The sequence below is a fragment of the Neovison vison genome, chromosome 13 (genome assembly GCF_020171115.1).
Source record: "Neovison vison isolate M4711 chromosome 13, ASM_NN_V1, whole genome shotgun sequence".
Classification (NCBI taxonomy): Eukaryota; Metazoa; Chordata; class Mammalia; order Carnivora; family Mustelidae; genus Neogale; species Neogale vison.
Window position 1 is genome coordinate 15,389,235 of NC_058103.1, and position 24,139 is coordinate 15,413,373.

General features: G+C 46.0%; 1 protein-coding gene across 3 annotated transcripts in view; it reads right to left on the reverse strand.

Annotated features, from left to right (window-relative positions):
- Positions 1-8,294: 8,294 nt before the first annotated feature.
- Positions 8,295-24,139, reverse strand: part of AREL1 (apoptosis resistant E3 ubiquitin protein ligase 1) — a 45,675-nt gene continuing 29,830 nt past the window's right edge. For 2 of the 3 annotated variants that reach the window (XM_044229500.1, XM_044229498.1), the window contains exons 6-20: positions 22,864-23,033; positions 22,442-22,622; positions 21,990-22,237; positions 19,830-19,907; positions 18,650-18,791; positions 18,397-18,518; positions 17,351-17,426; positions 16,532-16,641; positions 15,719-15,898; positions 15,413-15,538; positions 13,973-14,102; positions 13,828-13,886; positions 11,581-11,670; positions 11,013-11,188; positions 8,295-10,907 (exon numbers count right to left, since the gene is read on the reverse strand). In XM_044229500.1, the coding sequence (XP_044085435.1) occupies positions 10,805-10,907; positions 11,013-11,188; positions 11,581-11,670; positions 13,828-13,886; positions 13,973-14,102; positions 15,413-15,538; positions 15,719-15,898; positions 16,532-16,641; positions 17,351-17,426; positions 18,397-18,518; positions 18,650-18,791; positions 19,830-19,907; positions 21,990-22,237; positions 22,442-22,622; positions 22,864-23,033 (1,991 nt within the window). In that variant the 3' untranslated portion in view covers positions 8,295-10,804. The remainder of the gene's footprint in view (positions 10,908-11,012; positions 11,189-11,580; positions 11,671-13,827; positions 13,887-13,972; positions 14,103-15,412; positions 15,539-15,718; positions 15,899-16,531; positions 16,642-17,350; positions 17,427-18,396; positions 18,519-18,649; positions 18,792-19,829; positions 19,908-21,989; positions 22,238-22,441; positions 22,623-22,863; positions 23,034-24,139) is intronic. The other variant, XM_044229499.1, reaches the window with a different exon arrangement.

The window sequence follows — 24,139 nt, forward strand, 5'->3', positions numbered from 1 at the left end:
GCTTGTGGGAGATAAAGTGAGGGGCCAGCTTGACACCCAGGTGCGTCCCTGGGTGGACAACCTTGGGCAAGTTACTTCTCTGCCTCGGTTTCCTCATCTGGAACGTGGGAGTAGTACCTGTTTTTATCTTGTAGATCCGTGTGAAGATTAAAGGAGTCATCACAGGCAGTTCTTTGAGCAGGGAGGGCACAACGGGTTTAGATGCTGGCTGTTATTATTCTAACAGTTCTGAGGTTACTCCCTAAGGCTCCCCAGTATTTTCCCTTGGGGAGTTTTTATCACTTGAAAATGAACCGACAGGGGTGCCTGGGTGGTACAGTTGGTTAAGGGTCTGACTCTTGGTTTTGGCTTAGGTCAGGATCTCAGGGTCCTTGAGGCTGAGCCCCTGGTCAGGCTCCCCACTCAGCACAGAGTCTGCTTAGGATTCTCTCTCCCTTTGCCCCTCCCCCATGCTTGCTCACGCTCTCTCTCTCTCAAATAAATAAATCTTTTTAAAAAAATCAAATGGACTGGCATTTCGGGGCAAGCCCTAGAGAAAGTTTGACTTTGTCAAGGTGAGAAGTTTGAGGCTGCTATGACCGCTGTCTCTGGCTTGTTTCCTTGCTGCTCCCTTCAGTGCCATGGCTAGCCTCAGCTGGAGAAGAATGTTTACTACCTCATTAGTACTTCCCGACTGTTCATTGCGGGCATTAATCACTTCGGTTACTCCCTCCGGGGTGAGCTGCCTTTTGAAAAGCAGGCCATGTGATGGCCTGAAGACGTCCCAGTGGTCTCAGTTCCCTCCCTCCCTTGCTCCCTTTATCCAGAAAGTGAAACAACTTACTGGTTAGATTTTGGTGATATATATGTACATTAAAAAAAAATAGGGGTGGCTGGGTGGCTCAGTGGGTTAAGCCTTTGCCTTCGGCTCAGGTCAGAGTCCTGGAATCGAGCCCCACATCAGGCTCTCTGCTCGGCTGGGAGCCTGCTTCCTCCTCTCTCTCTGCCTACCTCTTTGCCTCCTTGTGATCTCTGTCTGCCAAATAAATAAATAAAGTCTTTTAAAAAATAAAAAATAAAAAATAGATCAGACTCTTCATCCTTCGGCGGCACCTGAAACAAAACCTTTAAAAGACTTTTCCCAGAGCCTTCCACCTCTACTTCTGCCCCATCTCACACCTGCAGACCTGCCCCTTGCCCTCACCCTCGCCACCGCTGTTTGGTACAGGAACTGGGGAGAAGGCAAGGGCCCAAATCTGAAGCAGATGTTTGGGACGATGAGTGAGGTTGGGGTGGAGACAATAGGAAGGATGTGGACCTTGCTAGAACTGCTTGTTGCTCTGACCCGCTGCCAAGGCTGAGAAAAATAGAGGGACTGTTCCTGGTTAAATACCCAGCTTTTATTCGTGCCAAACTTTCCTGGGCCTCAATCCTCAGAGTCTCTGGCTCCGCTTCCAGAGTTCTCCATATCCTTGTGCCAACCACTATCTTGGCCCCTTTTTCCCACCGCGCCAAGCCCCTGAGCCCAGCCTGCGCCCTAAAAGCAGGACTGGAGCTGTGCTTTTTTTAATCCCCGTATAGCTAAAGCACAATGGCATTTTTGGAGCCAAAACTTCAGATATGGCCTGAGAAAAAGAGTTTTAAAGCGCTGCTTCCAGGTATGAGAGGCTGTCTGGAAGCCATGAGTTGGATGCCAAAACAATACAGTTCTCAAGGTGTATGATCTCAAGGGATCCGAAGTCAGAACTGTTGAAACCAGAACCGCTGCGAAGGAGACGAATGCACGCACGGCTGCTGTACCCACACCCACCGCCAGACCTCCCCACCCACCTCCAGAGTCTGTCAGGATCCAACAACATGTCTCCCCTGACTAGGAGAGCAAGTGCCAGATCTATAGGAGAACACCCAAGTTTAGTTCTGGTGCTTTGAGTATTTGAGGAGACATAGGCCAGCATGATCATAAACAAAGTATCAGAGGAGAAATCCCTCTGGGAAAAGAAGACTGAAGGTTTTCCTAAAGGCCATGGCCTGACCCCAAGGGCCATCCAGCTGTGATCCAGCTCAGAAGCTTGAGGGGATCAATGCTAGGACTTACTCAAACCCCAGAGGGTACTAGGCGTCAGCTACAGCACACCACAAAGAGGTGAGGAAGCACTTCAATTTCCTGGGTGTAATTAACGTCAAGGGAAATTGGAGTGAAGCTCCGTGTTTCCACCCCTAATGGTCTCAGTCAACCAATTTCAGGGCTGTTCATGAAATTGATTTGCCTCTTCATGTCTCTGGATTCACTGGAAATGGAATTACTTTCTTTCCTCTGCCACCTCAGTATGAACCCTTCTGATGGCTGCTAGTGTTGGAGATTCCTCCCTCTCCCCATCCACTCAAGATATTAATTTCATTCACTGAGCTGCAGGCTACTGGCCAGTCTTACCACTGCCAAAGTCAACACTTCAGGTCTGCTTCGTCTGGAAGAAGAGATTAAGGGGAGATTGGATCCTGAGATTGCAAAGTTCCTTTTCCCAGATTTTCCTAGGTCTGTTCAGGTGATGGCCTATTTATGGGACAATGGGGGTCTCCTGGTTTGGAATCCATCTTTCCAAAGGCCTTTGCTTCTCTGCAAATCAACAAGGAACATAAATTCCCTCCCTTTGTATATGTGTTAGGAGCTAGATGAATTTCACTGCAGCCGTTATTCCTGTAGTATGGAAAGTCTCCAAATGCATAAACAGAAATGCTCCCCCCACCCCAATTAAACAAGAATGAGAGAAACTATGGGGATGGGTGGTGATGGGTTTGGGTGTTCAAGCCTTGGGGGAAGGAAATGAAGGAAACTGGATTTTTTATAGGTCTGTCTCCCCAGACAAGATGGTGAGCTGCTCAGAGACAGGGATCTCGTTCTGTCTCGTGTCCCTGGCTCGTAGCACAGTGCCTGCCTGATTCACAGGAAAAGTCTGCTAACGTGTGGACGTGCAAAGAACAAAAGGGAAAAGGGAGGCCACAAACCCAGTGATGGAACAGAAACGTCAGATGTTGGCATTTGGTTTTTGGGGGGTGGTGTGGCAGGGGGTATACATTTATAGGAAATGAAATGACAGTTTGGAGCAGGATGAGACCCAGAACTTATGAGATCTAGCACAAAATGATGACACACACACAGTCTTCCTCTTACACAATAACACAACATTTTGTTTTCAACAGAACATAAAAGCCATCAAAGGCTTTCTAGTTGGCTTGCAAATACTCTGATATCCCTGACTCTGCTAATAGGCAAACAGAGGAATGTCCTGGCAATTCCTTTGAGTGGGAGTTCTGAGGAGAGAGGGAACATTGCTGGTCTGTAGGAGGGTGTGAGGATTCCAAAAGATTCCTTCATGTGCAAGATCCATAATGCAGGTGAAGTGCGGTTGTAGAAATGGTGACCTCATCCCAGACAGTTACAGGACCCCCACCCTGGGGAAGATGCTGTGTTGATAGTTCCAACAGAATCAGTCTTGTGTGAGGGGTAGGTCTCCCTTTAACTGGCATTCTTGAAAATGTCTGCTTCCTCAGTGAGATAACCACCAGGAATTTGGCCTTTACCAAACGGTGCTGTGTTTCGTGTAAGGAAAGTTTAGAGAGAAAAGATTTATTTAAATGAAGCTTTTTTTCTGCAGACTTAGTTATCAGAGATAAGCATCAGGGTATTGTGTGGCGTGTCTGACCTCATTCTAATGATTTCATTTGCGTGAGACCTATGGTTTTTCTACCAAAGTGGGGATATTAAAATTCCAGGATCTCCACCCCCCTCGGTTATATCCTTAAGAGTTTCTTGTATTCTTTATGCAGGTTCATTTAAACTTGGAAGTCACTTCACGCAAACCGTTAGTTGGTATTCTGTGGAACTTTCTAGATGCAAAATATTTTAAAGTCACACCAAATAGTTACCTTTCTTTCTCTTCCTTCCTTCTTTTTTCTTTTTTCTTCCTTCCTTCCTTTTTCTTTCTTTCCTTTATTCCTTTTCTTCCTTTCTTTCTTTTTTAAACTGGGGTCCCCCATGCTCTACCAACTGAGCCAGCCAGGTGCCCCCCACAATAGCTGTATTTCTTGGGGTAGGGCCTTCTCCCCCTGTAAATCGCAAATCCTCAAGTGACTGACAGGTATAAGACAGAGGTATAAAGTGTTCATCTGCCACACAGGGTCACCAAACAATTGTAAGGCAGAGTCAGTGAGCTCTGGTGGCCCAGCACCTGTTCCTTTGTCTAGACTAATCTGCCCGAGACAAACCAGCGATGTGAAAAGAGTTTGGGTCTTGACATGAAACAGACCCATGTTCAAGTACAGCTCTGCCACTTGCTAAGGAAACTCCGCAGTTATGTATCCTCTCTGAGTTTATTGTGATTTTGTGGAATGGAGAAAACAAGACCTTCCTTGCAGGGTCATTGTCAGTGTAAGAAAGATAGTATTTATTAAACTCCCAGCATAAGGGTGGAACTAAAAAAAAAAAAAAATGGCAGCTACTATCATTATTTGGTAACCAGATGAGCTAAGGAAGTCAAGGGTATTAGGTTGCTTATCATAGGGTTGCCTACGCCACATAAAATAGGTTTGAAATACAGTCCCCTCAAAGACCTTTTTTGGCTTTTAGAAGGTCATATGAAGGAAGGAGAGGAGGTCTCTTCTGACCTGGGGCCTTTTTCGCAGAGGTACGGGCTGGATGTCTTGAATACCCATTCTCTCTGGCCTGCTTGAACACGGCAAGCAGGGACGGGAGCCACCATTCCATACCCGCCACCCACTCTAGCATCCTCCAATGCCCCTAGATCCATGTTGCCTCCTGGCATGGAAATTGCCAGGGCCCTAAGCCGTGGTCAGTATGATCACACACATACTATATAGAGGAAAACCTTCCAAGAGCTTGAAGCTATTAGTTAATTTTCTTATTTAGTTAATTACATCATTTCACAGGTCACAAAACTAATACTGAAAGAAGACTGTCCTGCGCAAAGTTGAACCACAGAGTTAAAAACAAAACAGAAACGTTCAGACTCATCAATTCATGGCTCTTTATCCTTTGAGGGCCCCATTCTGCCCACTTGATGCAAGCGTGTCTAGGAACATCTTCTTTTGAGAATGGGCTGAATGACAGATGCCTCTGCTTCAGGGGAGGCCATAGGCCCAGAGGCTCTGGAGTCTGAGACATAGCAGACAAGTTAGGGCAGGCTACCTGGTCAAAAACGCAATGATGTTATCTCCTCACCTAGCTCCTTGACTAGTCCCAGACTTACTTCTTCCTAGAGTCATTCCTAAGAGATGAAGTCCTAAGATCTTGCTTGCTCAGAAAGCTGCCTGGTTCGCCAGCTAACCCTGGTCTAAAGGCATTCATGATGGCTGAAGATTATACAGACCATGTTGGTCTGCTAATCGGGCAGCAACCACACCCAGAGGCTTCATCCTGGAGGCATTAACCATCCGTCGTTTCCCTGAAGAAAGTCTATAAAGGAAACTAGAAGGGGAGCCCCACAATGTTCTTGGAAGGTGATGGCTATCACGGTTCTGTGATGTGTTTGATCCCTGCTCCTAGACGTACTACCTTGTGTTGGAGAAGCTGCTGCAGCTGGCGGGCTCTGATAACACGGACGAGTTTGCCAAAGTTACTTATGATGCCGTATCCAAAACCTACAGCTATCGTTCCTCTGCCATCTGGAGAGGCTGTGTCCTCCACATCGCGTCAGGAATTCAGGGACCATCTTTTAAAGACCACACCTGAGCCAGGTTCCTGCTCTGGCTACCACAATGTGTTCTTCTAGGAGCAGAATTCAGGCTAACTGAACTCGGGGTGGGGGGCGGAGAAGGACTCACAGCAAGGTACAGCTAGCTCTAGGCGGCACCGCTCTGTCGCTCACAAGCCTACATCATCACAGCTCCCCGTGGGTTTCGAAATCCACCCCATGCGCACTCCAAATCCAAACAACTAAGCTCTCAGGTAACTTTGGAATGGCATTCATGTTAGAGGCTGCACAGACTCAGTACCCTAAGTCAGAAATACTAGCCCATTTCACAAACTTCTGAGACAATTGCGCACAGGCTCCTTTTCCATAGGACACTTATACGATACTTGAGAACCTGCTGCTGAGCACCAAAGAGAATCACGATCACATTAGACCAGCCCCCAAAACCTGTTCAGGGTATAAAAGAAAAGTATTCAATTTAGAATAGCTGGGGGAATACTTTGTTGTCTTTGACTATGACTCATCAGGTTCAGCATCAAGAATCAGAACTAGAGGGGCACCTGGGTGGCTCAGTGGGTTAAGCCTCTGCCTTCAGCTCAGGACACGATCCCAGGGTCCTGGGATCGAGCCCCGCATCGGGCTCTCTGCTCAGCAGGGAGCCTGCTTCCCTCTCTCTCTGCCTGCCTCTCTGACTACTTGTGATCTCTGTCTGTCAAATAAAGAAAATCTTAAAAAAAAAAAAGAATCAGAACTAGAGCCTCCTGGCACAACAATGACCTCCAACTTCGCTTTAGACTAATTGTGATGTGTAGTAATCACTACAGAGAAATTAACCTTGGTAAGTATCTTATCAAGAGATCACACGGCCTCTTATTTTTCCCTTCCCCACTGTGACTTTTAAGACAGATTGTTCCAAAAGGGAATTGACGCAACAAGGACCATAGAAATCAGGATAACAATTACTTCTGGAGGGGTGGGAGACTTGCTCAGCAATGCTATAGTGTTTTATTTTTTGGTTTGAATGCCACTATCGCATACATGTGTTTCCTTTATTATTACTTATTAAGTTGTACATGCCTGTAGACCTTTTTAAAAAATCTACATTACATCTCAAAATAAAAAGAAAAAGGACATTCATTTTTAAGTGTAAGTATCACAAAACCTGGAGCTGTTCTGTTATGCTTGAGGGTCTTTGTGAAGCACAAGGAAAGCCTCTGCTTCACGCCCCCTGCAAGAGAATCTCGGTTGTGCCCCTACAAGAGAAGTGTGGCTCGGTGGAGATCTGATGGCTCTATCTGCCGTGGGTCAGAGGTAACGGCTCATGCCAGGCTGACGCTATTATCTACAGTGTCAATTCCAGAACAATCCTACCACCATCTTGAGTCTTAAGAATAACTTTATGACAGAGGGTGCTGGGGTGGCTCAGGCTGTTAAAGCATCCATCCGATTTTTGATTCCAGCTCAGGTCACGATCTCAGGGTCCTGGGACTGAGCCCCGCATCAGGCTCGATGCTCAGCATGGAGTCTGCCCGTCCCTCTCCCTCTGCTCCTGCCTCTGCTCTCTCTTCTAAATAAATAAACAAAGAACATTTTAAAAAAAGGAATAACTTTATGATAGGCTGAAATCAACCAATGATGAATGTTCACAGCCACTCAAGGTCACAACAGCAACAAGTGTAAGAGACCTAAGACTGTTAATCTAAAAATATGAAGTTAGGAGGACAGAATTTTGGTTTTTTAAGGGCATCTCATATCACCAAGGAGCTTGAGGAGGTCGGAGTAGAGTGAATGGACTCTTTAAAAGAGTGGTGTTCAGACAAAGATTCCAATTCACCAGGTCTGGGAGATTGGGCAAAAATCATATTCTAAAAACAATTCCAAAGGGTATTTTTTTTTTTAAATTTTTCAGATTGGGAACTAATGTGTCATGACACCGTTGACTACTTTCCCAACAAAGCCAGGGTCCATGCTACTCTTCCTTCCAGGCCCCAAATCAGAGGTCTGGTTTTCTCTCTCTGCCAAGCTTACCTTCAGCTGGAAAAGAATTGGTACCAATTCTTTTGGTACCAACTGGTACCACCCACCACCCACAAATGTCTGAGGAGCAGTGATTTTGTCTGCCACGCCTAGCTCGCTTGGGAGGAAGAGGTATGGAAATAAATGTGATCATATGCAAACTAGAAGCCTACATGTATCAGTTAGCAGTGGTGACATCTGGATAGCAGGTCAATGATTTCTCTTGGCCTCTTTTTAATTTCCAAATTTTCTATGCTGAGCTTCTTACATCAAACAACAAATGAAGATTGAAAAGACTCAGGAGAGCAGACATCCTCTGCTCTTGCCAAACTGCTTTCTTCTTCCGGAGCTGAGCATAAGCCTGTGTCCCGCACTGTGGCCCCGCCTGGCATCAGGGACAGCAATGAGGAAGGATGAAAGTGTGAGAAGCCCAGGGTGGGCCAGGGCTCTGCAGGGAGATTCTACCCTGAGCTCGTGGCTTTTGAAGCTATCACCTGGGGAAATGCAAAAACACTTCTAAATCTTTCTTTTCCTTCCCCGCCTCCAGTCTGGGCCCTAAAACGCCACTTAAAGAAGTCACTTGCTCCTCAGTCCTTTCCAATTATCCATTTATTTATTGTACAAAATATTTACACTGTCACTGCAGCAGTCTGGCCCCTTTGCCTGGCCTGACGGATTTGCAGCAGCGCGTGGTCTCTAGGAAACATGCTGATGCTCTCCTTGGTGTTCCCTCGGTGCTCGCTTGGTCTCCTTCCAAGATGCTACAAGGCCAGGCGTTTACCTGGCCCCCCAAGTACCTGGGCCCCCAGGGCATAAAGAAAAGGACTGGCCAAAATAAGAAATGTGAGATTCACAATTGCTCGAGAAGTAACAGGTGTTCCTCCTTCTCTCTGACATGTACCTTTTCCGCAAACTGGCTGGGACCAAAGCAGGCTTAGAAGAAAAGGTAAAGGAAAAGGCCAAACTGAGCCAAGATGCTTTGGAACAGATTTAGGAGACAGAGTACACTGGAGGAATAGAAAACCACAACAGTACCGAAGGGTTTTTGTTCAGTGAAGCCCCTGGGGCTGGGGACCCCCACGGGGCTGTGAGCTGCCGCAGCTGGGCCACACTGGCCCCGAGGATGCTCTGAAGAGTGCTACGACTAGAGCTGAAAACGACAGATCTCGACAAGAAAATCAATTCGAGCTCCAGCATCAGTCTCTAGAGGGCTGTTGGAGGGGAGAATGCAGAATCCAGAAGAGGGGCAACTGCCAAAGACAGCAGAACCAGCCCCTGGGCCCCCAGGAGTCTCGAGGGGCAGCATCGTGTTTCCAGGGTGATGACAAAACCTGCCTGTATTCATCCGATGGGAAAACACTGGGGCAAGCAGCAGCACCTTGTCCTGGTCCCTGAGGACAGCAGCGACTGTGTGGCATGGAGGGCCCTGGCTGGGATGTCGAGGCCCTGATGCTGGATCCTGGACCCCAAGAATGAGTGACGTCAGCACCCACGCCAAGAAGGACAAATGACAACTGCGAAGGAGTGAGGTCAGGCCATGATGGGAGCAGCTCAGGAGGGCTGGTTCCTTGTGATCCCTGGGAACAGGAGGGCTCAGACAGGCTTCCAGGAGGCCGAGGCATGGCCATAGGTCCCGCCTCACCTCTGGACTCTGCAGGCTTGCTGGTTTTGGCAGTAAAGATGGCTTGTAGTATTCTCAGAGTTGAATGCCCCATTGAGAATGGTAGCTTGTAGCAAAGCCTTCTTAAAAACAGGTATTTGGGAAGTTGATGAGATTTTGAGTCTTGAAAATGTCTGCATTCAAATGGTCATGAAAAAGGGTGGTGTGACTTTGCAAGGGCCTGCTGTGGGTTCTCGTCAATCACCATGTCACAGTGAATCTACGAGATCGTCCTCCCTCCACCAGGGCTCCTGCTGGCAACTCAGACACGGAAGGAAGTTAGTGGGCGGCTGGGTGTTTGTCGTCGGACACAGCTTCTCTCTGCATGTTCCCAGTCCCTGACCCCACGGACCTGTGACCGAGCACTTGACCATTGGTTCCTTTTTCCTTGCTTCAGTGCTGCCAGAGAATACCAGGCAAAGAGAGCCAGGGATTGTTAGCATGCTAGTCTTACTGCTCCCAAACCCTTGCTACAAAAATTTTCTTCCGTAGAAAGCTAAAGAATCCCTAGCTCTTAGCAGGCTGCAGAAGTTGGAGGTAAGCGGCCGGGCCCAGCCACACCTCTGTGTACAGAACAAACTCAGGGACAAACATCAGTAGTCTTCAAGCCGGCCATAGGCCTAGACATGCCCTAAAGGAAAATCATTTTCAGCACTGGAAGCTATGCCCCAGCTATCTTTCACATTCTTGGGTCTGTTTCTCTCACTGGCTCAAACTCAAGAAAAAGCTTAGAGAGTTCTTTATGGATTAATGATCATTTCCAGAAATGCCTTCAGGGAAAAAGTTCCTTTTCCAGTTTTGACACCACAGAAAAAGATCCTTTTGTGCCATCAGTCCCCCCTCAGAGGTAGTCCAGTGCCACGGCCTGAGCCTGCTATGGTGCAGAGGGACAAAAGTGAAGACTGTGCAGGTGGGCCACTTGCCATCTGCGCTCCTCCCAGCTTCTGGTGAGAGAGGCGATCGCCCTGTGCCCAGGATGGACTCACGTCCCCACAGGGCAAGCAGTGAGGGCCGCAGAGGGACTGGTATGGGCCATGGGCACAGGAGCCTGAGGAAGGTGGACCCCAGCCTTCTAAGAAAGCTGAGCCCTTTGTGTAATCTCCCTCCGATCCTGAAGCAGCTCCTGGTCCTGAGATCTTCTGAGAACCAACTGAAGTGACAGCAGCACGGTCCTCTCCTCAGGAGAGAGCAGCGCAGACTCCATGGGCCCCCGCCGAAGTGGCTTGGGGGCCGGGGCGTGGCGAAGTGGAGGGGGCGGGGATGCAGAGGGGGCAGCGAGGGAGCGACCCGGGGGGGAGGTGAGCAAGTCCTCCAGACACCGGGTAGCATGCAGCAGCTTCTGGCCGACGGAGAGGTGTTGGGGTCGGTGGTTCTCACGGTGTTACGCGCACCCAGGTGCTCCAGGAAGCACGGGGGCCGGGGGCGCGTGGCCGGGGAGTGGTCAGAGCATGCCAAAGCCCTCGCAGCCCTCGCTGATGGCCAGCTGCAGCATCCTGTGAACCTCTTCATACGAGTCATACGTGGGGAGGCACAGCTGGTTGAAACTGGAAGAGCAAGGGGAGAAGCGATGGACTCGCGCGCCAGAAACACTGGCCAGGGCTGGCAGAGCCTCCCCCTCCAGAGGGTGCCCTGGGCGGCGTGGGACCTACCACGTGTGCGCAGTCGGGAGTGTGCTGTGGGTGGGAGCGGCAATAATCTGGAACGAGGGACAGAGGGCGGCAAAACCTCCAGGTGGCAGCTGAGAGGAGCCCGTTGTGAACTGTAGCAGCCGAGCCAACTCCTCCTGGGTCAGACTGGACACCACGGTCCAGAACCACCTCATGACCTGGCAGGGAGAGCACAAGGTCGGGTCACGCTCAGTGTGCAGCCTAGCACTGGACTCTGGGGGACGAGGAGGAGAGCCGGAAGTGGGGGACACGGGTAGCCACGGGGAGAGTCGACAGCTCCAGGAATGTACACTGTCATACCGTCAGCGGGGCGGCCTCTGACTGGTTGGTTCTGTTTCTTCACCTTTCTAATGCACCGCTCCTGTGGCAGCTGGAGCAGCCCTTGGGGACCGGGGCTCCCTTCTGTTTGGACAACCACCTGTCTTTTCCTTGTGGACCATTTTCTCCCCAAATGATGTGTCTGCCTATCTGACTCCTTGGCAATTTTCTTCTGAAAGTTTTTCCTTGCAAAGTGGCACAAATCCACGGAAAAGAAGTTTGGCCCACTTACCTTTTCTCGGAAATGCCATGAGCCGCCAACAACCACTGCATGGGCTTTGAAGTCAGACACACTGATGTCCCCAGTCCCACACATCAGCAGCTGGAGAGGACAGTTGGGTGTTACTAGGACAGTCAGGGGACAAACACCCAATATAAGATCAAAACTACTTATGTTAACATGCAAAACATGGAATAAAGGAAACACCAGGAAAAACACGATAAGGTGAGATCATAATGCCAGAACTCTGCCTTAGGAAAATCAATTGTAACAGGCCAATGGTTCCAACCAATGTGGTAAAAATCGCCCAGCTTCAAAAAAAAAAAATATGCAGATGTCCGTGCCCTTACCCCAGACCCACTGAATCAAAATCTCTAGGAATGGGTTAGAAACTTGTGTACTTTGAGAAAGTTTCCTGTTACCAGTGCATATCTCTAACTAAGAACTACTGCTTTGGTTGGGTGCCTGGGTGGCTCAGTCGGTTAAGTGTCCAATTCTTGATTTCGGCTCAGTCATGACCCCAGGGTCATGGGATCAAGCCCCGTGTCAGGCTCTGTGCTCAGTGGGAAGTCTGCTTCTCTCTCTCTCTCTCTCTCTCTCTCTCTCTCTCTCCCCCTCCGCCCCGTCCCCTTGCTCATGCACACTTTTTCTCTAAAATAAATAAATCTTCAAAAAAAAACCCCCAAAACAAAAGAACTACTGCTGTAGATTATTTTGAATTGAAACAAAAGACAGAAAGAGAACCAAGTATTTACTGAGTCTGCTCTATACATGGCCTGGGAATACCAGGGAAAAAAGGCAGGCCCCTCCCCTTTGATGAAAACCCCCAGCTCCATTTCTGAATTTGTCAGATGGCCCTTCCTGTTTCCCAGCACCCATCCTTTTGTGGCTTGAACTTTTACCAACTTCCCTTCAGCCCTGCCTCTACTTGATCAGATGAATTTAAAAAGTACACCAAAAAATGAGAAATGAATGCTATCAGAGGCCTCAACCTCTTGCTGATGTCCTAATTTGGTTCTGGATCCAGAATGTGACATAGCAGACTGCGAATGCTCGTTCAACAGCTCTAAAGAATGATATGTCCTCACCAAGAGACAAGAAAAGCCCAAATTAAGCCTGAGGAGCTTTGGCTCCTTCAAAAAGAACCGTAAGCTAATGAGTAAGAGTGGGGTATGGAACAATTCTGAGAGACCGTGTCCGTCCTTCCTCCTCACTTTAACAAATCTCACGAAGGTTATGCTTCATAATAAACCAAAATACACCAGTAGCTGTTCCTCAGCCCGGAAAACACCAGCACTAGGTGACAGGTCTAGTGGAAACGTGAGGCTGAGTGAAAGATGGAACATTCATTTTGCTTGAATTTCATGTCTGAAGGTACACATGTGAAGAAAATGACACGTGACTTTGATTCTTGTTCTTGAGGCTGGTTCCGTTAATAAGAATAAACACTGTATAAGACCATCTGAAATGACTGTTCTGTTTTCTTTTCTTTGAGGAAGAATCTCCTTAGAGGAACTAATCTGCAAAGCACACTTCTCATAAAGGCCGTGGCAAGTCGGAACCAATAACTTGCCTCGTATGTACCATTTGTGCGCAACAGATCAATGACCTCCTGATTTTATTTTTTGCCCACAACTTCTCTTTTGATAATCATAGAATGGTATTCACCATCCTAGGTCCATTTTGCAGTTGTTACAGGATCTGCGATAAGAATATATTGACAGTATAGTGTCGTAGCCCCAAACTTTGAAATATATCACATCTTTTGGTTTGTCTCCTTCCCTGGAACAAAGCTCTATGAGGGCAGGGACTCTGACCTATTCATTACTGGCTCCCTGGTGCTTCAAACGTCCCTGTCTTGTAAGAGATACTTGATAAATAGTCCCCGAAAAAATAAATTCTATTATTCCCCTAAATCAACTTTAAATGTCACAGGATTTACACGGACTGTACACAATACCAATGTTCTTTACTCTTCAATGAGTATCCGTAATACTGGATGAATAAATGACTATTCATTATTACTCTTCAAAAATAATTAGTTATTTGGTTTCTAATGCTCACATTCTAATGTTCTGAAAGCTGGAGAAAGGAGCAATGCATGGAAGAGTGACAAAAGAGAAACCAACTCCTGCATAAAGGACTTCCCACCGCATCTCACAACAGGAGGTGTAACGAGCTGGTTCCTTCGGGCACACTCACATACCGCGTCAAGAATGGGTTGGGGGTGGGGGAGGTCCTGCAATTGGAACCACTTACCTCAAGCTCATTTTCATCAAATATAGCCAAAAGGTTTTCAGGGACCAATTCATTCAGTCCTGAAACAAAGTGGCTGAGTTAAAGCCATACCCATACCATGGATACAGGGTTTTTTTCTCAAGGCCAAGAGTAGACGGGCTCTTACCTTTTAGGAAGTGTTCTACCTCCTCTTTCACTTGACTGGCCAGTCGATATTGGGCCAATAAATTTAAATAGAAGATTTTATTTGCATTTGTGACTGGGGTTTGAGCTCCACCTGTCATGAGTTCTACAACCTGAAAGAAGAGGCAAAGGACGGGGGAAGCTGTGGATGGGAGACGATCAGATGACACTTGCCCCGTATGTCCTGTGAACCCAGCCTCACTGATGAGTTTCTGAAGCACATTCCCCCTCTCAACACATCTGGTTTTATACAGACACTAAGCTTCAGCCATCTTACCACTGTGGCCTAGTCCACTGGCTACCAGGGTATTGGAATGAGTCTTCTCTGACCAGGTCAAATTGTGGTGATGCAACAGAAGAGGTCATGGTTCCTTGTCAGCAACATTCTAACAGCTCTAATGATCCAAAATTAAGCCCCTTGTGACCTTGTCTCTTAGACCCCTGAACCAACTTATCTGAGGATAAATAAGGCCAGGTAAGTAGTGAAGAAGTCTTTTTAGATTTCAGAAACTCTGGGCGCCTGGGTGGCTCAGCTGGTTAGGCATCTCCTTCAGCTCGGGTCTTGATTCTGGAGTCCTGGGATCGAGTCCTGCATTGGGCTGCCTGCTCAGCAGGGAGTCTGCTTCTCCCTCTGACCTTCCCCCTCTCATGCTCATTCTCTCTCCTTCTCTCTCTCTCAAATAAATAAATAAAATCTTTATAAAAAAAGATTTCAGAAATTCTAAGATGGGAATCACTGTTCCTTTTATCTTCCCAATGTGTTCACAGAGGCCATGTGATTATCAGTACCAATAGTATCAGTGCTCACAATTTTTTAGTCGTTGCTACTTTACTTTCAGTGGTAATAATACTGCAACTTTACAGTCATCATAATCATCTGATACTATATAACCCCAAAACAGAAACAAAACCAAATTTGCATCAGACATGTTTTGGGCCTCCCCAAATTTTTTTAATTTAAAAAAAATGTTTAAATTAAACTAAATTAAAATAGAAATGTTTTCGGCCAGTAATTTTCTAGTAAAAAAGCCAAAAAATATATAAGCACAGTGTTAAAATAGGAGTTAACTATATCACAACCATTGAAGTTGAGAAAAACAAGTTCCGTCCCTTCCAAAGCTGCTTGTGCAGTGACACCTGATTTTCACTCAGTTCTTTTTATACTGGGAAGCAGAAATGGTGTGTCTTTTGTGCCATCATACAGGCCAAGATCATCACGTGTGGGATGCAATGTCCTGATACGGTTGTCACTAGCCTCACGTGAACACTTCAGTTACTTGGTGAATAACCAGGCACATTTTGGGTGTTCAAATGCAGCACAGAGAGACAATATTTCCATCGCTGCAGAAAGCTCCAGTAGGTAGCCCTGCTCTAGAGGAGACTGGGAACCATGGGACCCACGGGCTCTGGTTCTCTTTCTCACCTTCTCCAATTGGCCTGATTTGTTATATTTCTCTTCTGCAAAGACCAGCTCCATCTCACTCATGTCATTGTTGAGGATGAAGCAAACCTTAGATTTGTAGAATTCTGGGTCATCTGTTTCAAAATACTGAGAAGACAGAAAGACAGAACAGAACATAACTACTCTTTCCCAGAAATGAAATCTGCAACTGTTTAGAAACACTTACCCCTTCAACCTTAAGAATAATGAGCTCAGAGCGGAGGGATTCCAGAATTAACAGCCAGAGGCCTTTGTTAAAAAAAAAAAACATGTATACTAAGACTTTACCTTATAATGCATACGTAGTCCTATGATTTGGGCCAAGAAAGAGCGGGTGAAGCGAGCTCGGACCAGTTGCTTATAGGCTCCGCCTAGAGAGGACTCATAGAGACACTTGCCTACCAGCCGCCCTGCAAACTCATACATCTTCAAGCGTAGATGAGCAGGGCGATTAGGGTTGGGGTGGACCTGTCAAAGAAAGAGATTAAAAGGCTCTGGGCCATTTTTCTTCAAGCTTAGTTCACCAATTCTTATCGCAAGGGAGCAGGAATTTCAGTGTTAGAATCAAAGAATCATCTAAATGGCATTAGCTATTTGGTAGCTACCATGAGTAATTTAGAGTGATTAGAAGACAGAGGGCAAAGAGGGACTTCGAGTAAGGGGTAAAATCTTACATTAAGTTTGTGGTCCCTGGCTGAGTATGGAAGTTAACCAGCGAATGATGTGATGCCTTCCCCCTAAACCAGAACTTGTTTCAAACAAAGTCTATTTCTCCACTCCTGCTACCTCTACCTAGTCAAAGATCTACTACGGAATTCAATGGCTTGAGGTATGGTCTGAGAAAATGGCCTAATCATTCTAAGAAGATAGCCATCGCATTATGTTTTAGCCAAATACTCACCTATTTGCATTTTCTGTTATTTTACAGAAGAAATAATAAAAGGCAAAGAAGAGGGAGCCAATCTAATTTGGGTTCACTAAGAACAAGACACAGGTTGCCAAATTCCCGGGACAGTTTCATGACCTCAAATCCTTCTAAGAGTTTCCAGTACAACACAACTGACATCTTCCGCCCACCCACAGGGGAAGTCACAGACTCACTAATGCTTGGTTGTTGTCACTGAATCTGGTGAAGAGCTGATTGGTGGTATCGAACAGTGCTTTGCAGATTAGCTCAAACCATTCCCGGCGAGGCCCTCCCCAGTCCAGAGCTGAAAAGTATAATAAAAATAAAACGTGGAAAAAATAAATAAATAAAACGTGGGGGTACTTGGGTGGCCTCAGTTGGTTAAGCGTCCAACTCTTCATTTCGGTTCAGGTCATATCTCAGGGTTATGAGATCGAGCTTTGAGCTGGGCTCTGAGCTCAGCAGGGAGTCTGCTTGGGACATTCTCTCTCTCTCTCCCTCCTTTCTCTGCCCTTCCCCCTGCTGGCACATGCATGCTCTCTGAAAATAAATCAATCTTAAAAAAAAAAAGCGACTCTGACCTACCACTTCTTACTGCTTGTGTTCATTCATTCATCGTTTGACACTCTCCACTTTCCTTCTGTTCCACTACATCGTGTCTCCCCAGTCCAAGCCACCTAAACTAAGGAGCCTTTTTTTAATCTTTAAAAAAAAAAAAAAATCCCACCCCTTTCTGTAGGATTACAGGATTCAAGATATTCTACTCACTAGGTTAATGCCCCCCCCAGTATGGAAACACAGGAGAACACAGGTCCCAGGAAATGGACATTTCTCTTCTACAAAGGTTACTTTCCCTTCCAGAACAGACTCTTAGAGCTTGCTGTCCCAGTCCATGTGTCTGTGCTCTACAAGCTCGACAAGGGTATTTTTGTGATTTGTGGAGAATGGGTAAGGAGGAGGGGAGAAGTGGGGAAGAGAGTTAAAGAAAATCAACACGAACTTTTAAAACTGACCTTCTTCATCTTGAAAAACCACTTCAAAGTTCTTGCTCCAATCTGAGATGGAGAAATTCCGAGTGGCTTTCAGAGACTGAAAAGCAGGGAAGGGAAGGAAAGTGTCAAAAGACTGGCAGGCATCTCTTGGATGTTAAAGACAAAAACACAAGAACATCGCCACTGTCCCTTTAAACCATTAGTACTTGGAGGAGACGCAGTATTCATAAACTTTAATCATATCATTTCATATTTTAAATACATGTATCTCCAGAAGAAATTTAAGATTTCAAAAAACAATTTAATTCATCTTTACAGCACTGCTTTGTTGGGAAGTTGAAGTGGGTTTTTTTTTAATGTTCATTTTATTAATGAAAAAACTCTTACATAAAGAAATAAAAGGAGTCAAATTAGTAAGCTGTCAGCAAGAGAACCAAGGAACCCTGGTTTTCAGTAAAGTGCAGCGTCTACTGGAACTCTCTATTCACAGGGCTGTGTTCAGACAGGGAGCCATGCCACACAGAGAATGTGGCTGAGAAAAGGGGTTTCCAGTCACACCTACCAGAGCCAAACATCACAAACACTTTCTGGACAGGGACCAAGCCTTCTCATTCTTGAGGAATGCAAGAACCAAGCCAGAGTCTGTGCAGTGGAGACAGACAGACATCAGGTGTTCCTTTTCCATCAGACCAGGGTGACAACAGAAATCATTTCCTATTAACCCAGCAAGAGCTCTTCTCTGCCAGGGATGCAAGAACAAGAATGCTCCTCTGTGACAACTGCTTCTCCCTTCCCCACACAGAGGTTCCAAGAGACGGTGCAGGAACTAGTTTAGTACAGACTGTAAAGCCAATGTGTCAACTAGTCTCTCTCCTTGGTAATACGTCTTGAACAAATCCACCCCAAACTTAGTATAATCAGACACAGAAAAGAGCAGTCTTTAATAGATACGTTTAAAGAGAAATTTGGGGTTCATAAAAGATGACCTGGGGGATATAACCCAACACCGGAGAGGTTTCTAGTTGCAAAACCCTGACCACTGACGGTGGAAATGAAACTTTACCCACCGATTCCAGCAAGGTGTGTCTGCTGACCTTCAGGGTGACTTTGGAATGTGGTCTTTTCATATGTACCTGCCGAAGCTCTCGCTGGAAGAAGTTCACCTTGTCCTGAAAGGTCTCAGAGCCTCCTGAGGAGCGAAAAGATCCATCATGATGAAAGCCTCATTACAAGACATCTGTGCAGTCCGCCCCACATCTTCAGACGCCCAGGGTGGCTGGAGCTCCTGCCTTTCCTGTCAGAACCCCTGTCCAATCTTACCTATATTCTTATGGAGGGAGCGGATGAAAGTGGCTGCTAGAATGTTCCTCTCCTTACAGCTGAGCTCCACAGGTGGTTGAATGCCATCATCTACCACCAGTGTGAGCAGCTTATGAACAGGGTCGGGGCCAAGGTATGAAAACTAATGAAGGAAAAAAAGAGAAGGCGTTAACCTATAAAACCCTCAAATCCAGCAAAAACTTTCCACATCCCTAACCTTCGGTACCAACCCATAAACAAATTAAGTAAGTCTCCTCTAAGCCAGTATTTCCCAGGAGTATATCACCTTGTTTTTCCTGTCAAGTGCTCTATGATCCGAAGTACTTAAAATTATTTCGGTTACGGAGTTACTGGTTACTACTAGTTACTACTAGTTAGTCACTGGTTACTATAGTTACTACTAGTGGAGTCACTAACTTCACTAATTGGAGTTAGTGAGGATCATAGGCAACAGGACAGTTCTCCTAACATAAAACCGAAGGAGGATGAAGGTAGTAAAGACATGTAAGATAAAGGGACACCTGAGTGGCTCAGTCGGTTAAATGTCTGTCTTGGCTCAGGTCATGATCCTGGGATTGAGCCCCATGTTGGGTTCCCTCCTCAGTGGGGAGCCTGCTTCTCCTTCTGCCCCTTCCCCTGCTAGTACTCTCTTTCTTTCTCTTTCTCTCTCCCATGCTCTCTCTTTCAAATAAATAAATTCTTTTAAAAAAAGATATATATAAGACACAAATGACTACCTGACGAGGTTGGACAGACTGGCTGGAGGAAAAGCAATTCACCTTCAGATTCCAAAAGCTCAGAGAAGTTAAAACAAATGTTTTTAATATATGAGAATGCTCATTCTAAAAGAGTTAACTTCAGCACGCTGGGAAACCAAGCCTGGGCCAGAACTGCCAGCACTATCTCCATTAACTTAGTCTCAGTGGCAAAAGATAACTGTTGAAGAATTCTGACTTGCTACTAATTCCTATTTCTGTAGGCATGTGCCCTTCTAGAACTTCTATATTCTTCATGCCAGGTTGTGAGGAGAAAACAACCCTTTCTTTATTTGGCAATGAATCCTGTGTGCATGATAAGAACTTCCAGAAACACCAAAAGCCCTTCTAGGAAAAAAGAAAAGGCAGAAACATTCCAGGGTTGAAGTCTACTCAGCAGGAAGCAGATGTAAGGTTCAACTTACTTTTGTTCCTGGGCACACTCGGAAGGTATAAAGGCGCCAGGGAATGATTTTCAGGTAGAACTCCTTCACTGAAAATTGCTGGAGGACAAAAATACAGAAAAGGAAGTGAAAGAGAACTAGAAAGGGTCTATTTGGGTATTGTAATTAAAAAAATCAGAGTCCCTACCTCCATTCCTCATAATCTTTTCCCTCTACGGATGAAGAAGATAATTTTTTAGTACTAACACCAAATTAGTAACATCAATTCTATCTTAAAATAGGCAAATCAGGGGCGCCTGGGTGGCTCAGTGGGTTAAGCCTCTGCCCTCGGCTCAGGTCATGATCCCAGGGTCCTGAGATCGAGCCCCGCATTGGGCTCTCTGCTCAGTGGGGAGCCTGCTTCCCCCTCTCTCTCTGCCTGCCTCTCTGCCTACTTGTGATCTCTGTCAAATAAATAAATAAAATCTTCAAAAAAAATAGGCAAATCAAAAATGTTACTCTGACAAGGCAATTTCATACAGATACACTTCTTAATCTCAATACTCAAGTCTTACTACCATTTCCAAATGCCTGAGATCAGGGTTCCACTTTGATCATTTTCACCTAGAAATGATCAAAATCTCCCTGTGTTCAGCTGGGTGCTACTCAGATCTCCTCAATGGATGGGGGATACCAGTGGCCTATACCCACTTCTTCACCCTACTAGAATGGAACCAAGGATCTGCCAGGGAGGGGGAGCAGGTGGGGAACGGGGGTGCGTGTGAAGGTGGTGGTGTGATTTTAAAACAAAAAAGTTCATAAAGGGTTTCTTTATACTGTTATAAAAAAAGAAAAAGAGAGCTTTAACTTTAATCTAAAAAAAACTGTTCTCTAAATGTACAGATCAGACTTTTTCTTGATTTAAAAAAAACCCAACTCTCCATGAAGAAAATTTCAAACACATACTAAAGGAGAGAAAATGGTACAACGAACCCATCATCAGCCTTAACAGCTGTCGCTTCACGGTCAATGGTCAATCTCGCTTCATCTGTACCTCACCCTGGCCCTCATTCCCATTCCCCTAGTCCAAAGTAGGGCTAGATTTTTAAATGATAAAGGACACATAGAAAAGCTTGAAGTAGAACAAAATCAGAACTCTTGTTTTGGTTATGAGATGAAAGAGCTGTCACAGGATGTTTCAAGAGCTCTTTTTTCTGAGATCTGAATGACTAAGCAAAATACAAATGTTAAAAAGAAAATTCCTAACACAAAGTGCCTCTTAGCTCAGGGGCCTTGGGAAGCTCACCTCCGTGCCTCTGCCAAAATTTCTCTATTCTGATCTTGTTGCCTGATAGTGACATGCATTTACTGTGGTTTCACAAAGCACAGAATGAAAGATCAAGCTGTTTCAAAACAGCATAAGGGGCCAACAGTAACTTTTTTTTTACCAGTGAAAAATTTAATGGTCAAAAGCTGCTTTCTTTAAAATTCTAAGAGCCATGCCTTGAAAAATCTTCCCAGGAGCAAGCAAAGGGCAGAATGCGCCTGGTGCTCTAAAGCAACAAGGTACACAGAATCTCTGGACAGAGTTTCCACCTAGTCCAAGCCAAACAGGTGCAACAAAAGAGGGGGCACAGGAGTGCCTGGGGGGGCTCAGTCAGCTCAGGTCATGATCCCAGCGTCCTGGGATCAAGCCCCACATCGGGCTCTCTGCTCAGTGGGGAGGCTGCTTCTCCTTCTGCCTCTCACATCTCTCTCTCGCTCCCTCTCTAAAATAAATAAATAAAATCTTAAAAAAAAAAAAAAGAGGGGGCACAAGCTTCTGCTCAACCTTAAGTAGCCTCTCTTAGTGTCCCAGAAACCCTACAAGTCAAGGATCTCACCCTGATTCTCAGACTAATGCTTCGTGGTTTGTTTTTTTTAATCAATGGTCGGTTACATGCAGGTTCAGGGAGGAGGGTTTTGAGACAAGAACAGGAGGTCCAGGGCTGCCTGGGTGGCTCAGTCAGTTAGGTATCTGCCTTCGGCTGGGGTCATGATCCCAGGGTCGTGGGATCTAGCCCTGCGTTGGGCTCCCTGTTCAGTGGGGAGCCTGCCTCTCCTTCTCCTTCTGCCTCCCTCTTGTGCCTTCTGTCATGCTCTCTCTCAAATAAATAAACTCTTAAAAAAAAAACCAAAAAAACAAAGAACGGGAGGGCCAACCTTTGGTGACACATAGCAGTACACCTTCTTCGGTTTCTTCACCTTCTCAGGGGTCTGGCACTCAGAGGGTGAGTCCTCCTCCTCCTCCTCCACGGCTGTGGAAGGCCGGCGCTGGGAGGAGCTCGTGTGCATGGGCGGAAGGTGCCAGGGTGTGCCGGTACAGTTGGTAGCATTATAAAGATAAGCCTCAAAGTAAATGCTCACTCCTGAGGTGGACACGTTGCGTTCAACAATATTCTTCTCATTCTCTGAAGTATAACAAGGAATAAGGTTTTAAAGTAGGAGACGGGGGAGAAAAGAAATGACCTATCACTAGACCTTTAGTCCATAGGACTCTGAGCCAAGTTCAGCTCAAATAGCAAATGTGTGTGAGGCTGGGCAGGAGAATGCAGACGCACAAAGAACAAGTGGTCTGGGAACGGGGCTAAATCACAGCTTTTCTTTCAACTCACCACTTAGGACAATAATGTCAAATTCACCATTATTGATTGGCTGATTTTGGTATGAAATGCAGGCATGGAAGCAGCCGCGAGAATGCAGGGTAAGTCGCAAGGACACCTGGCAGGTCTGCCTGTTGGAGGTCACTGACTTCTCAAATGAGACACCAGTGCTCTCTTCTTCTTGAGGACCGAGCTGTAGGAGGGAAACAGAGCATCACTGAACATTGAGAATTTTCCCTACTGCATGGCAATTTACTCTTGACAAAGAACTTTCCTGTCTGTGAGCCGATCTAAGTCTCTTAATTATCATGAGATGGGCATTGTCAGATGAAGGAAGGAGAGCACAGAAGTCAGGGCGGAGATGAGAGCAAGTGAATGAGAAAGAGTGAGAATTGGCAGGGAAGGAGCAAAGAGGAGGAAGGGAAGCTGCTTACCTCGTGAATGGACACACTGTAATTGTGCTCGTCTCTCAAGGATGCGGAATTGTTGGTAGGGTTGTCGTACTCATCTCGGGGCACTATTTGAAGGGTGTGTGGCTGTCCACAGGTCAACACCAAAGTAGAAAAATGGCACACTATTTTGGTCTTGGAAGGAACCACCATTCCTGGAACAGACAACGGAATCTAATCCTTAGAGGGGGACTTTTCTGACCACAAAGATCTTTTCTTTTTTTTTTTTTTTTTCCAATTTATTTATTTTCAGAAAAACAGTATTCATTATTTTTTCACCACACCCAGTGCTCCATGCAAGCTGTGCCCTCTATAATACCCACCACCTGGTACCCCAACCTCCCACCCCCCCCCACAAAGATCTTTTCAATCAATGAGTCCCAGAGAGCTGGGCCCCACCTAATTCCTAGGGATAAACACCACCATTAAGAGGACAAGAAAAAGAAACACACTCAAATGAACTGAGGGACTCATTTTCACAAATTTCCAACCACTGCGGTGCTAAATGAAATGAGAAAAGGACTCACAGGAAATAAAACTGAGAGTTCCATAGTGCCCACAGTCCCACTGGGAACCTACAAGTGAGGCAGGCCTCGGAAATAAGTGCTTAAAAAAACCACAAAACAAACAAACAAACAAACAAAAACCCCTGAAACACTTGGGTGCAAATCCAAGGAAAAAAGTACAAGACTCCTATGCTGAAAACTACAAAACGTGAATGAAAGAAACAAAGAGGTCTGTATAAAGTCAGAGGTTACCATGTTTATGAACTGGAAGATTCAGCATTGTAATGATGTCAATCCTCCCCAAATAATATACAGGTTTAACACCATTCTTGTGGAAATCTCAGTGAGAGTGTTGGTAGATATAGAAAATAGTGTTCTCTTTTGTATGGAAAGAGAAAGATTCTGCAGTAGCCAAAAACAACCCTGAAAAAGTTTACCCAATTTCAGGATTTACTGTATAGCCACAGTAATCCAGATTCTGTAGTATTGATGGAGGGACCCAGAGATCAATGGAATAGAACAGAGGACCCAGAAATAGACCCCTGCAAATATGCCTAACCAATCTTTTTTTTTTTAAGATTTTATTTATTTGACACACAGAGAGAGATAGAGAGAGAGGGAACACAGGCAGGGGGAGTGGGAAAGGCTGAAGCAAGCTTCCCGCTGAGCAGGGAGCCCGATGCGGGGCTTAATCCCAGGACCCTGGGATCATGACCTGAGCTGAAGGTAGACGCTTAATGACTGAACCACCCAGG